The sequence below is a fragment of the Symsagittifera roscoffensis genome, chromosome 7 (assembly GCF_963678635.1).
Source record: "Symsagittifera roscoffensis chromosome 7, txSymRosc1.1, whole genome shotgun sequence".
NCBI lineage: Eukaryota > Metazoa > Xenacoelomorpha > Acoela > Convolutidae > Symsagittifera > Symsagittifera roscoffensis.
The window spans coordinates 16,252,808-16,268,127 of NC_087068.1; the positions used below are offsets into that span (position 1 = coordinate 16,252,808).

The 15,320-nt window shown below is 36.3% G+C and overlaps 3 protein-coding genes across 4 annotated transcripts in view; 2 read left to right on the top strand and 1 right to left on the bottom strand.

Moving 5' to 3' along the window:
• Nucleotides 1-6,375, top strand: part of LOC134852108 (zinc finger RNA-binding protein-like) — a 34,616-nt gene extending 28,241 nt beyond the window's left edge. For both annotated transcript variants that reach the window (XM_063868392.1, XM_063868391.1), the window contains 4 exons: nt 1,887-2,109; nt 3,910-4,123; nt 4,684-4,870; nt 5,455-6,375. In XM_063868392.1, the coding sequence (XP_063724462.1) occupies nt 1,887-2,109; nt 3,910-4,123; nt 4,684-4,870; nt 5,455-6,216 (1,386 nt within the window). In that variant the 3' untranslated portion in view covers nt 6,217-6,375. The remainder of the gene's footprint in view (nt 1-1,886; nt 2,110-3,909; nt 4,124-4,683; nt 4,871-5,454) is intronic.
• LOC134850944 (centrosomal protein of 164 kDa-like) overlaps nt 1-15,320 on the bottom strand; it is a 556,693-nt gene that overhangs the window by 384,014 nt on the left and 157,359 nt on the right. The gene's annotated exons all lie outside the window — the stretch shown is intronic.
• LOC134851056 (clotting factor G beta subunit-like) overlaps nt 13,544-15,320 on the top strand; it is a 34,466-nt gene continuing 32,689 nt past the window's right edge. Inside the window, exon 1 of the mRNA XM_063866955.1 lies at nt 13,544-13,773. Coding sequence (XP_063723025.1) covers nt 13,561-13,773 — 213 coding nt within the window. The 5' untranslated portion in view covers nt 13,544-13,560. The remainder of the gene's footprint in view (nt 13,774-15,320) is intronic.

The window sequence follows — 15,320 nt, forward strand, 5'->3', positions numbered from 1 at the left end:
TTTTTGGTTTTCTTTCAAACGAAAGTCCTCACGCTGAACTTTGATCTTATGGAGTTTGGCTTCTGATTTAGTTTTAAGCTAAGTTCAAGTTCTTCTGCTATAAAGAAAGGAAATTATGCTCTTAATTACGAATCTGCAGATGGCTCGAAGAACGTGAATGACTTTAGGTTCAAAAGAGGATCTAGTTTTTTGGATTTTGCAGCGGAATAAAAAATTTCTCATTGATTCTGTTTGCTCCATTTAGGTTAGGTTATGTAGTTGCATCGTACTATTACACGAGAGTAGCGTAGTGTGATAGTACGATACAACTTTTTTTCAATCTTAGTTGCGAATAAGTCTCTTTTTTCAATCTAAGTCCCTGCTTTTGGTGGAAATTTTGAATCAGAAGACTGCTTCAGTGGTATAATAACATAAAATGTGCTTTGACATTTGTTTAGTAATAACTTAACACAGTTGATGCTTTTTAAGTTCATCGAATGAAAAGGAAAAATCTTTTTGTTTCATTCAACAGCATAATAATTGAAACCATTTTTCAGAAACCTGCCAACTCGATATGGTTCGCGAGATGTTAGAAATGGGTAATTTATAAGCAATTTGTTTTAATGCAGTTTCGTATTAGATGACAAGTTAGTGTGGTGGCCTTCAGTTTCTTACATTCCAAATTATTACATGCAGAATTTGAGTTTTTGTGCATTTTAAAGCTTTAGTGGATCCAAATCTTTATCGTTTTCTCGCTTCTGTTTGCGAAACTACAGCTTCGCTTCTGTCTAAAAAAATTGTCAATCATACAAGGACCTGAAAGGATGAAGAGCTTAATTGCGAGTTTTCCCTTCAATGTTGTTCGATAGTTTAAAAATGATCAATAAGTCAATATGTTTTATTTCGGTTACCTTTAGTTACAGTACTCTTTGATGATTTCGAGATGCCAAGGTTTCATTGCATGAATAGGTTTCCCGAAGATTTCGAGATGACAAGGTTTCATTGCACGAAGAGGTTTCCCGAAAGCTGAGATTTCTTCAAAAAAAAATTGAAGCAGTTTTTGTTTTCTGTTTACTTGCGTTCTTTAAATCTATTCCAACTATCTATCTGTTGGCTATGTTTCTGTCCTTTCCCTAATATCTCTCCTTCTGTCTCTCACATATTCTCCTTTTCTTTTTTTGCTATCGACACGAGGCTGGTTTCGGGTGAAGGAAATTTGGGTACCTCAATTAGAAAGCGAAAATGGCGCGAAAAGTTAATAAATTGAATTTCATGTTCAAGGTTTTCCAGAGGATTAGAAAAATCAACCAGAGGCCCAGTTGTATCTTATTGACTTAGATTTGTGCAAATGATGACAATCATAAAAAATTTTTAATTTAAGGAGCATTTCAAATAATAAATTAGTCATTCTTATTTCTCGGTTTCCTTGGGTTCATATCAGCACTTTTACAACTATTTGTTGGCTATGTTTGATCTCAATACTAATAGACTGAAGTTAAAGTTATTTGTTTCGTGCTTGTTCGAAGAAAGAGACGGAATATTTGTGCTCGTTTTTTTTTCTTCAGACCAAGTTCGAGTTTTTGAACCACCTGCGAGCTTTTGACGTCCTGATCTCAAATTTGAAAAGCTAATTTGCCCATGAGCATTTTCGTAAAATTATGCGGTTTGAATATTGCTAATTTTGTACAATAATTCAGCTATTTTGTTAGCTGCGATTCAATCCGATTTAAAAAAATTCCAAATTGAATTGGCCCAGGATATATGGTTTTGAAGATCCTATGGAGAAGAACTGATAATTGTCATAGATGGTTTATCTGAATCCTGTGAAAAACACAAGACTGGGCTCTAAATATGGGCTTATAATATTCTCCATCCTCATCGGTCGCTACCTGTGTCTTATTTTTCAGGTCAAAGTGCAAGACTGTGCCATTCTGATGACGTCAGAACAGGATAGCTACAAGATACAACTGAAGGCCAGTCTCACTTCACCGGCAGTTGAGCTGGCAGCACCAGTAGCACAGCAACAGGAACAGAAGACCCACAGTGAGGGGGGATGTTCTAGTGATAATACGACTGGCGATGGAAAGACATCAGCCAATAGCAACTTGCTCAACAAGACCCGATGCTTAGGTAGGTTCCTCTAGAGAATAGACAGAACTGAACAAAATCTGTTGACGTCAATTGTTTGTGGTGTATAAACCAGCCGGAGTATAGGAGTATATAGGAGCTAACAAAGAAACCAGCCAAAAGGGGACCGGTCGTTTAGCAGACAAGTCTTTCAGCATAAAAAGTGAAAAATGAGTCTTTTAGCGGATAAACGTAATAAAGTAATGGATGATTGCTTGACAGACTCAAAAAGACGCTCAGTCTAGGGCCAAGCTTCCCCAATTAAGTCAATTATCTCACGATTTGTCAACAAAACTATCAACTTCAAGAACACAACAGTCTAAATTAGCGGCAAAACAAAGATTTACGCGCACAATAACACTCGTGTTGAATTGAAGCGCAGCGGAGCAAGCGGTCGCTAATCGCCAATGCCGAGTTTGAAGTTAGCTATCACACTTTATAATTGCTAAAAAACCTGTCTGTTAAAAAACCGGTCTGCTAAAATCCCTTGCACCCAGCCAAAAATACATTTTTGTTTTTAAGAGTCAATGAACGTAGTGAAGACTCTTAAATTGGCCGTGATGATTTTTTGTTTCTTTCTTTTCCAGGAAAAAGTCTAAAAATTTGTTCACGCTCAAGTGTGATTTTCCGTGGTTTATTCACTGCGTTTTTTTTTCAAATAAAAGGAAGGCAAACTCCACTATCGAACAGCCAAAGTGTAAAGGTCACGAAAACGTGATCGACTTTTAGTTTTAAAGTGGATTGTAATTTTCACTTTTTCCAAGGGAATAAAATCTTACTTTTTGATCCAGTTTTTTGACATTGATTAACTTCATCAAAAAGTATCAAGCATACATTTTTTTTCTTGTCTTCAAATGCGGAGAGCTTTAAGGCCATATGTTTTTTTTCTTTGAAATCCGAAATTTGGAGCTTTTTCAAAAAACATATATATTTTTTCATTGCGTTATTTGTTATGTTTTCGTTTGTCTGTTGACTATGTTTTTAGTTTAACGTATGATAGTTGGGTCCCTTAAATTAAGATGGGTCCATGAAGAAAATTGTTCGGCCTTAAAAACTTCGAAAACATGGTTTGCACTTGGTTAATTGTGTTTTTGAATTTTTCTCAATCTGCGGGACCCATTTTTCATACTTACTTTTTCGTGGCACCGAACTGTCATATTTAACTTCTCTTGAATTCGCCGCGGAATAAAAAATTTACGTAATTATCCGTTTTTCTCTAAATGGGATAACTTTAAGAATAAAAAGCCAACCTTAAACAATTCTTGAACTTAAAAGCTTCATCCTTGAGTTCTTTTACATTTTTCAATCATCTATTGGCTGTGGTTACTCAAGCGAGTCTTTTTACGAAGTTCTATGGTAATAGATGATTTTGTTGAACAGAAAACTCAATGGATTTAAACTCAGTTTCTGGAACAAATATACCTAATTCAATTCGGTCCTTGCGATCGATAGTTTCCTATGTATTGTACCACACGATTAATGGTGTTGTTGCTGGAGATTGATTGGATTTGTTTTTGTTCAAGATAAAATAAAACATTCATAAAATAAAATAGTTTCATTTCATAGTCATTCGTACCGGCTTTCTTCCCTCTCCCCCTCCCATCACCTCATGTAAGCATCAATTTTTAAGGGTAACGAATAGTTGTAAAAGATAATGTACGGGAAACAAGTATGCTTTAAGTACTTGTTAGTCAGCATGACAATTTCTACGAAAAACAACATTCAATTCCGGCTAGATCTGGAGGATGTTCGAATAAAAGCGATAAATGAAAAAATAACTTATCAATGATCACTTGTGTTTAGCACTGCTGGCTGAGTTGAGGCGTGCCAAGTGGTTCCAGTCAAGAGCGGCCATGGTGCCGTCGTGCGTGATTGTCATGCGCATCCTGAAAGACCTCATGAGGAGAAACTCCAACTGGGGAGGCCATTCTCTTCCCCTTCAGTGGACTATGGAGGTGGTTGTGGAGAATACATTGGGGGCATGCAGTACTCCACTCAGTCCGGGAGATGCCATGAGGTGAGAAGTTATGAGGCGAGACGAGGCCCATTATGATCCGTTCTCGGTGCTTGCAAGGGTGATGCAACATTACCCAGCCCAGAAAAAAAGCAAGAAAATTAGCATGAACTAAGCAGGCACACAACAGCGGTTCTCCGCAAAGAGTTGAACAGATCGTTTCTTAATCCTTTTACTCGTAGTTAATTTGTCTTAACTTAAGCTATGCCGCTGAATGATGGGGGGAGTTAGCTTTTTTTGAAAGAATTATATTTTTGAAAGCCTTATTATTTTGAATGAGTTATGCGACAGCATGTCAATTTCAGACTTATGACCCGTTTCGATGAGCGGAGCACAATGGTTAATCGATTGGCGATGGAAGGCATTTAACGGTGTTCAATGACGCAATTGTAAATGGAGCAAAAAATACGAATGATTTGTTGACTACAATTTTTGTTTTTTAGTCGTACATTTTCCGGTTTTCGTGAGATTTCCCGTAGTAATAGTTTAGTTCCCGTTTTTTGAATCACGTATCTTAAAGTTGTGAGTTTTTCTCATTGGCCAGACTGACTGTGGGTATTTAGGAGAGTGTTGGAGTCGCTAGCAGGGGGTATCCTGTGTGCTCACCCGATCGGAGTGGGTGTGTTGGACCCTTGTGAACCCCATGAGGTAGTGGACTTGACTGAGGGTCTGATGCTACAGAGTAGGGAGGATGTGACTGCAAGTGCACAACAAGCTCTCAGACAAATAGTGTTCAAACAGATACACAAGGTAAACAGAATAGAGCTAGCACAAAAAGCGAGGTTAGAACATCGGCAACGATTGTACTTGAACTTGAATTCATTTACCAGCTGCAGTGAAAAGTTATATAATTTTAATAAACTATAAACTGCCTGGAGGGGCAGTTGTTGATTTTACCTGTAGAACTACATGTATTTTATATAGTAGATTCGACTGGTTCTTCCAGTCCACACTCGTTCGCAATGTGAGTGTGTGATATACATGATCAGATATACTTAGAGCAGGAGTAGATTGACTGACACTTGATAAGTTTTTCCATGTTGGACCAAAATACAAGGAGTTCCATGACGAAAAGTTAAACGTGCAAAAGTCATTACGCCCGAGCTGAGCTAAAGACCTTGATTTTCCGACAAACAGTACGGACCAAAAAACCTACACCTCATATTGCGAAAGGTTGCTAACGAGGACCCAGGTGTTAAACAGAGAGGTCCGGCATCAACAGTTTACTTTAGGCCAAAAAAGAGGATTTTTCTGTCTTTTTAATAATTAGTTGATGTTAATTGATTGATCGTGGATAATTTTCGGTTCCTCTCCTTATACAGAAGTTTGTTTAGTTGCTCGGCATGGAGATGATTCCTGCGCCCACTCCTGCCCAAATAAGGAAACGGAGAATGGACCAAATGGAAATGATCAACAAGGCTCGTGAACAAAACATGAACAAACAATATTCACTGCAGCATCAGCAGCAAAACGAGACCGCCTCTGTCTCGGCAAAAAGAGAAAAACGAGATGATGCGAGTTTAAACGAAAAGGTCGACAAAGTTTTAGAAAAAGCGAATAATTCAACAACGGATTCAAATATGGAGACTAATGACAAAGTTTCACCGCTTAACGAAGAGGTTAAAGGAAATTTAGAGCTTTCGCAAAACAATTCTGATGATAAGGCTGTTAATAGTTTGCCACTGGACATCAATTCTTCATTACCTGCGGGTGCCGTTGATAAAAAGATAGACCCCATGGGCAATAAACATTTCGATGATGCAATCTCAAGATCTGAATTAGGGAAAGAAACTTCCGAAGGTCTGACGGGCAACTCAGAGTTCGACACACCCAACGACCAATACAGTTATTATGAGTCATCAGAACACCCAAATGAGTCCATGGATTTCCATGCGGCACACCATAATGACAACTGGGTGGACCCTGGAGGCGAGGCAGCCTACGAAGCCATGGGCTATGAGGATCCCTATGAATCGTATTACGGACCGTTGCCACAACAAAGAGGCATGGGCTTTGGGTACTCAAACCCTAGGTTTTTTAGACCATGGCGAGGAGGTGGAATGGGAAGAGGAGGCTTCAATAAATATCAGTGGTGAAATGTGAAATGAATCCCGTTCAGTAACGTGCGAAAAACTCGTTGAAATCGTTGAATGAACAATTTGTGTGGTTCAAAATTAGATAATATATTTTGATTGTAATTGAAATGCTTGTTTTGTTCTCAACGCATGGATTAGAAAGTAAAAAGTTCCGTTTAATTGTTTTATGCGTTAAAGAACGAATTGAGTTATAATTCACATATGTCCTTAGTATTTTTTCTGCGTTTTGGTTTTTTTGATTTTTTTCAAATTCATCAACTAAAAAGAGCAGATTACGCTTTACAATAGCATTAGTGCAAAAACATAACTGGTGTTTTTTTCAAAACGTTTTAATTTTAAAATTTTTATTTAAAAAAAGTTACCTTTTAACCCATAATTCTCAAATCGCGTTTAGTTTTATCACAAAAATTATCTATCGCAGCAGTTTCTTTAAATACAAATAGCTCTAACTTGATCTATTTTGGGTTCTTTTACTGTCCTCCTTTATCTGAAGCATGAATTTTGCACGAAAAACATTGATTTTACACATGCGAAAGCAAGTTTCCTGTAATCGAGACAACTTTTCTTAAAGATACGCGACAAAGTGAATTTGCGTTTTTAAGTGAACCTGAGCAACATCGAGACTCCTTTCCAATTGGCCGAGAGGTTAGGCGGAAGCCTTTGTGCCCTAAGCTTTGGGTTTCGATTCCCGGCCGGACCGTGTGTTTTTTTAGTATGAATAAAACTGAAAATAAATTTTCCGGGAAAAAATGAATTTTCGGACTTTTGTTTGTCTGCTCATGTTTTTGCGGCTTAGTTGCCACATCGGAGGCTTTTCTTGTGCTGACAGCAATTTTCATCGTAGATGAATCTGTACTTGATTTACTCCTGTTTTTTGGAAATTCAATAGCTGTGACTTTTTACATTTTCCGCGGTTGATTTTCCTATTTGATTTTTTTTAGCTCAAAATTTTTTTTCAGTCTTATTGGTATCGGCTTAGTATTTTTTGTGTCGCTTCAAGGGCAGAATATGATTTATTTGTTTGAGTTTTTTATGTTGCAATATTTCGAAGTTATGAAGCTTAATTGCTCGTTTTTTTTAAAATCAAGGATTAGTGGAAGTTTAGTAAATATTAAAAGTTTATTTAGTACTAGTGGTTTTTTCTGATATTATTTTTTTATTTTGTATTTTTTTGAATTTTAGTTCAGACTCTTATTTATGTCGCAATGATTTTTTTTCATGAAAATTCTTAAAATTTCCTCAAGCTCAAACTTATTTTTTCACGGTTGGACTTTTGATTTTTTATAAGTTTAGTTCATTTCTTTTCTTAAAACTATCGAACAGCAAAATTGTAAAGGTTGCAAAAAACGTGATTGAATTCTAGTTTCGATGGGTGAATTAGGTTTTCAGTTTTCGCAGTGATATAAAACTGTTACCTATGCGGGGTAGCTAAACCTAGTCCTATAATCCTGGTAAAGTTAATGTTGCTGCTGTCTCCGTCAAACAGTAGATTTTTTTCTGATTCTGGTCATTTCTTTTAGGTCAGTGTCCTGTTGGCTGGTTGATTTGTCGTTAGTAGTCGTGTACACAAGGAGGATGATCAAATCTTCGTGGTTGCAAAAAGTGTGACTGACTATCGTTATACTGTGGTTGAGTGTTGTCATCCATGATAAGATCATTATGAAATTTATCAATTTTGAGTAGGTGCCGGAAGTACTACAGTCATTCCATTTTTTTTGATTTGAAGCGTTCAATTTTGGCTCATGGAAGAATGCTTGCTCATTTTTGTCGGTAATCTTCCCTTAATTTCTTCGATTCGGCAAAATCCATGATCTTCTCGATTGCTGTTGGTACAGTGCTGTCAGGTAGAGCAAAAAAAGTATGGGCACGGGAGTTTTTGTTGTACTTTCTAGTTTAATCGTCGTGTGATAATGGGGGGATTCAATGCGTCAACGAGGCCACAATCATCGCGGAGCAAATTCTTCTAGTATCAATACTGGCTGTCCGATAGCTATCGTTAGGTGTCGTCGGCAAAGTCGTCCTTCAAGGGATTGAAGGTGTCGTCGGTCAAATTCTTGCTACCAATGATAGCAATTAATGAATTATTTAGGCTTTGGATGAGGCCTTCCCATACGCCTCCAAAGTGAGGCGTGTTGGTTGGTTTGAAATTTTAATGATTTCGCGAGTTTCCGAAAAACTCATGAACAACAGTTGAGTAGAAAGTTTTGGAGAGCTCCTTTTCGGCTGCCTTGAAGTTCGTTCCGTTTTCAAAACAAAGGGTTTTAAGGGTTTTCTGTTCTTGTAAAAGTGCTGCTAGGGTTGGGTCGGTATAGATCTTGACACATGTTAAGGTGCCATGCAGATGTTGTTATGCAGGTCAAAATTAGTTCAGATCGCTAGCGGTAAACATTGGCTGTCACGGATGTGAAAAGTCCAGAAACATTCAGCCCGGTATTTTCGAAGGGAAGGGTTTCTCAAATGCAAAACGAGTTTGTTAAGGCTGCCATTTCAGAGTACCATAAGCTAATTTTTCGATTTTGTACATCGCATGTAAAACCCTAAAGTCGGCTTGAAAGGCGGTTTTGGTGTGCTCTGGTGGTATAGGTTGGCTGGTGAAATTCATTTTTCCAATCATAAGCTTAAAAACTGCATGTTTTTCATCGAAAAAGATTGTGTATTTAGAGCGAAAATCAAGTCGTAGTTTTTGTAGGCATCCACTAACTCGAATAAATCACTTGACGTCAAGGTACAAAGGTTGAATGCGGCTGCCTGTAGTTTTCAAATACTTCTGAGGGTGACGCATTCGTTGCGGAAGCGTTCAACTCACATTGTATAAGAAGAAACTATTTGGCGTTCTTTATGTAATCTGACTTCAAGATGTCGTTTCGATCTCTATGAGTTCGAAAACTGCTGCTAGTACGGCTGCGGCAAGGTAACAATGTCTTGAGAATCAAAGCAGTTGCTAAAAGCAATCTGTTTGTTTTTCGTAATCTTCTCAGTGGAATACACGAACTGTCAGAATTACAAGTGCTAGATTGATCGATGGAAGACTCGGTGAGAGTTCTCATCTGCATCATCCGTAGCTGAGGGAGAAAAACTGACTTCAGAAGATGCAGTTCTGGACCTTTGTTGCTTGGCGTGGCCTGGGCCATTGCTGGCCTGACGCTAGGCGCGAATTCGGTTAAGGGAATTCCTCGGGTTTCGTCTGCAAGTTTAAGGTTTCACGGGCAGTGTTTCCATTGAGATATTGGCTACAAATAGACAGTTGTCTTTTTTCAGGTACATGTTTCCATTGTAGAACTGTTCTGCTGGCAGTTCATAAATAGTTTTCGTTACTGAGTCGCTAATAAAACTTGGAGCTTCGTAAGTCTGGCTCCTAACAAGGCTGCTTGTTCAAGTTTCGTTATCATATGGTAATTCAACGGTGTAACTTTCGCTTTTCCTAGGGGACAATAGAAATAGTTCACTGAGTTGCGATTTCTTAAGTACACAAACAAATAAATCTTAGTTGAAATCTTAAAATACAAGAAACCAATGTCATCAATCGTAGTGAGAATTGGAGAATGGAGGCTTAAATAACCCTGCGTACAGAAAACGTACGTTAACTGTATCAGATAAGTGCAAGAGAAAATTTTGTACACATTGCAAACTTTAAAAGAGCCATATTTGAATCTAAATTTAAGGAAAGCTGAAATATGAAGAATTTATTTAACATTGTTTTTTGACCTCACGAATTTTTTTTTCTTCCAAAAGTGCATGATGAGTCTGTTTTCCTATGCATCATTTGCTTAGAGTAAATTAGGGTTCTGAACAAACATTCAGTGTGTATGTAAGGCCGTTGTAGTCTAACTATGTAAGTCAAGGTCGGCAGTGAACGGAATAATTGCTTTTTCGGTCATGTGATTTTTTTAACATGAATTCTTTTTTATTGCTCCGATCACGTCACCTTAATGACAAAAATCAACTAGTGAACAAACAAGAATTAGCTAGTTTTCATTCGGTGTAGTTTAAGCTACGTCGACGAGTTATATCACGTGATCAAGTGTGGCATTATATTACAACTCATTAGTTGTAAATCGTCTTCCCAAAAAGAACTTAACAATTTGTCTTACTGCACAAGAAATCAGTTGTGATATCACAAGAAAAAACCATTTGCATTACACTCAAATTCTCTCGTCAAGATTTATCAAATTGGCTGAAGAACAATTTAGACTCAGTAAGAGCAACCGGATGCATTTTTTTTTTCAATTTTCTGGCTTTAGACTTTATTGTCCGGCCACTGATTTTGCATTCGAGTCGGTTTTTTTTGTCCAACCAGTGTCTACATCAAAAAAAATCGTTTGGGTCAAGTGTGATATCATATTTAAGTAATTTTCAGCCAGTCCTTGTGTGTCTGTTGTATAACCACTTATTCTTTTTTCACCTCACCCCACTTTTCACAGCTTTCAAAAAACTCTTTAGGGGATTTTTTACCCACTATTTTTGAATTTTTGTATTCGCAAAACAATTTCACACCTAAATACGAAAAATTTGGTTTAACAGGTAGAAAGGCTCTTGGGAAGCTGTTTTACATAAGTGGTTACGCTCAAATTATTCACACTAAGTTTTATGGCCATCGTAATAGTCAAACTGTCGATTTTTTTCACCGCTTTGTCAAACTTTTTAACTTTTCTAGGTGGAGTTGATAAAGAGTCGATAAACGTAGCTCGGACTCATATATAGGTTGGGATGATTTTTTGTTTTTAAAATTTTTGTTTCTTGAAATTTAAGCATTTTGAGTTTTGTTTTTTATTTTTAAATTCAGTTCACTTCTTTTGTTAAAGGTTCTGTGGTAGTCATGATTAAATACACCTACAAGATAACTTCAAAAGAGTCGAGAAAGGAATATTGAAATTCGTACCTTGCTAGATTCGGCGGGATCTTTGTTTCGGGGAGCTAATAGATGACCACATCCGAAACACCCTCGTATCAAAAAAACCTTCGTGATCAAAAACTATTTAAAATTTAAAGTTTCTCTTCTACCGGAGCTCTCTCAATAGTTTTAACTGCACGAGAAATCATTTTTGATATCAACAGAAAATATTATTTGCATTAGACCCGAATTTTCTCGTCAAAATTCTTCAAATTGATTGAAAAACATTTTAGGCTCGATAAAAGCAACCGGATGAAATGTTTCTTTTTTTCCAATTTACTGGCTTGAGACTTTATTGTCCGACCACTGATTTTGGATTTGGTTCAGTTTTTTGTCCAGCCAGTTTGTCTATTTCAAAGAAAGCTCCTTTGGGGTCAAGTATGGTATCATATCTAAGTAATTTTGATAGTGCGCTGAATTCTAAAGTCAAAAAAGTGAAGCGTTCTTTCAGTGCCGAGAAAACCTGGTCTGAAATTCTCGGTTGGCGGACTATTTAAGACAAGTTAGATGAAAATAGACAAAAACGGCTGAAATCGCAGTTCCATTTGGATAAGGTTTCAACGTTAATTTAGCTAATAGTTGTTCCATTTCGTCGTTTTTCTTTCCCATACTTTTTAGTCATACTTTACTAAAAAGAGTGAATGAATTACGTAAATTTTTTGTGTGAATTACGATTTTTTGATTTCTTTTTCTTTAAAACTTCTTCTTTACTGTTGATTTTTTTAATATTTAAATTGTTTTTCTGTTAAAAATATTCAAGTAACCAATAAAACCCCTTTCAACTACAATTCGGAATAAAGACTTTTTTCGGGATAGCAACTTGTTTAACAGAATCACTTAGATCACTTGGTATCTTGCCTGATAATGAAATAAAATTTCGAAGCGTCTTCGGCACACTTAGCCCGGAAGTTTTGATTAAACACGGTGCGCGAAAAATCCTTGGTTCAAATCTCACCAGGACCTGTTTTTTTTTAAACCGGAAGTATTCCGTTTCAAACAATTGTCAGCGTATTATTTCTCTGCTTGTATTGACGGGTTAGTTACCATATCTCAGAATTTTTTTTGCTGTAAGCAGTTTCATTGTAATTGCTTGTTAAGAGTAATTAATATTGTGGAGACTGTTAAATAAGTTTCGGTGTTTTTTTTCTCCATTTTTTCAGGAAAAAGTCTTAAAATTTGTTAACGCTCAGTTTTGATTTTTCGCGATTTGGCTTGTAATTTGTTTGAAGTTCAATCCAGTGCATTTACATTGTTAAAAGGAAAACAAACTCCACTCTCGGACAGCAAAAGTGTTAAGGTGACGAACGAAAACGTGATCGACTTCTAGTTTCGAAAATGGAATTTATTAATCAGATTTCCCAGCGAAATATAATCTTTACATATTGATCCAGTTTTCTCAAATTGGTTGAATATCATGAAAAAACTTGTCAAGAATAAATTGTATTAAAAACTCAAAGTGGTTCAAAGTCATCTTTTTTTTCAAATCTGTTTTTCTGTTTCTTTGGGTTCATAACTCTTGTGTTTATGTTTTAGTTTACTCCTGCAATTTTTATTTCTACTAAACTTGACTTTGTATATTTTCATTTTTTAAATTTTTTGCTGAACAAATTTTTTCGGCCTAAATGATTTCGGCTGATATTTTATCGGCTTACTAATCTAATTGTGGGTCGTTTGCAGGAATCATAACTTTTATGTTTTTCTCTGGATCGCACAAAACGTTAAAAATCCGCCAATAGAAACCATAGTTCAAAACTCTCACGACAACATTTTTGTTTTTGCTCAAAAAATAGATTTGAATTTTCAATAAACGCCTTCGAATGTGTTTCTAGACGTTTTCCGCAAACAGAACCTCATTTCAGACAATATTTGAAGCTTTTTAGTTTATATTTTTGAAAAATTTTCCTTTTTTTGATTTAGTTGCTTCCTTATGTTTCCTGTCTGATAGCTTACAATGCTACTTTTGCGAAGCTACCCGTTGCCTCTGAGATGAAAAAATGTTTATTTCAGATTTTTTTAATTTAATTTTGGTTCAAATTTTCCTTGGCTGGTTTTCCGTTTTTTTTCTAATTGCAATTTATATTCACTAGAGTGGTTTTCAGTTAACTTCTTTCCAAAACTTGAACTTTTTCATAGAAACTTTGATTTATAGGCTGGGTTTGTTAAATTAAAATTACCGTCGAAGATATGAAAATGAGTCAATTGATATGCTCATGTGGCATGCTATAGCTCTCCTTAGATCGAAATTCAAAATTGAGATTTAAAATTGAGTCCACCGCCAAGTTTCAACGCCAAAAGTCAACAACCGCCAAATATTTTTGCTGAAAGTCAAGTAATTTCAGTTGCGACTCATTTTGATTTCAGACCAAGTAACTTATACTAAGCTAATATCTCAGCAACCAACAACCATGATTATCTCCAAGTTTTCTTTTCTAGTTTTTCTGATCAATGTCTGTATGGTGAGCCTTTGGGCATCAGAACAAAATGGAAGAAGAGTATGTGATGGATGTGTTCCAAACAGCAAGCGAGACTTCTTCGTGAAAGTGGATGTCCACTACAGAAACCATACGTTCAATACAAATGATCAAGCGCGCTGTGGTGGCACAATCATTTCAAGACACACTGTGATCACGGCTGCCCATTGTGTTGTTATAAAAGACTCTACTGTTGTCAGAAACTTTATTTTCAGCTCCTTTTAAGTTTTTAACCATTTTAAACGTGACTTTTTTCGGCTTTTTTCCAGTTTACCCCTTTCAAATTCAATTTTGAAAAGTTTACTTAACGTCGTCATAATTCAATGAAATTCGGCGTGGTGATCAAATCGACAACTTTGAACACTTTTTTTCTTCATAATTTACGTCGTAACTTCACGCATTTAGCCGTAATAACATAAAAAAAACATAAAACTTAGAGATTTTGAAAGGTGGGGTGGGGAAGTGGAAACGAGCCCTTTTTTCCACGGCATTGCAAATTTCTCCCCAGCATACTGTAAAATGAGGAAAGCAATTACGATAATATACAGGTTTTGGTTTTTGAAATGGGTCGCCTTGGAAAAAATTTTTTCACCATTCAAAAATTTTAATAATTCTCAAAAACTACATTTAACGATTCTCATAAAATGATTTTAATAGAAAAATTGATAACTCCCAAGTGTGCTTGCATGTACCCCAAGTTTGCATGTACCTTGGAAAAGACCTTAGAAAAAGCTCTTTTCCAAGGTTATTGCAACCACCCCTCTCGGTAAAATACAAAAGGCTCAATCGAAATAACATTTTGCTTAAACTTAAAGTTCAATCGAAATAACATTTTGCATGGAACTTCACTGCGTACATGGCCACGACCATAGTTGAAAAAAATAAGTTATAGCCCTCGAAACTTTGGAGTTGTTGACCTGAAATTGTTTTGGAAAATTTTTGACTTTTATCGATAACTATCCTGTCAAACCTGATATCAAGGGTTCAGTAGAAAGAAACAGGTTACTAGAATTCTCCCTGCTTAAGCGACTAGACCAATTTTTTGTAGAAAAAGCTCTTTTCCAAGGTTATTGCAACCACCCCTTTCGGTAAACTACAAACGTAAATATAAAAAAATTGTTCATAAAGCAACTTGCATGTAGAAAAAAAGAATTTGTCATGGATCTTAATCACTTGTTCTTGCTGACAAGTTTTATTACAGTTTAGAACATCGACGAAAGCAACTTTTATTAAAACTTCGTATATTGAGTTTTGAAAAAAATAAAAAGTGGGACTGGAAAAGAGCCGAAACAATTTTTCTCCTGTGGGGCAAAAGTGGGACTGTTTCAATTTCAAATAATTGAAACAAATGAAACCGTTTTGACTACTTCGGAATTTTTAAATCAGAAATCCGGTTTTAGGAATTGTTTCTGCCTAAGCGGCCATGACCTCTGCTTAAGCGGCTATAATTTTTCTTTGCATCATTAGCTCCAACTAAAGATCATTAGATGTACATAGGGATCATTGGTTAAACATAGAGATCATTGATTACACGTGGAGATCATTAGTTATACATAAGATTTATAGTTTTACACTGTGCTCATAAGTTATACACAGGGATCACTAGTTGTTCAGGGATCATTGGTTGTGCGCAAAGATTGTTTTTTTTCACATAGTGATCTTCAGGGATCAATATTTGTACACAGGGTTATTATCTATACATAGGGATCATTGGTCATACATGGAGATCATCAGTTAGACAT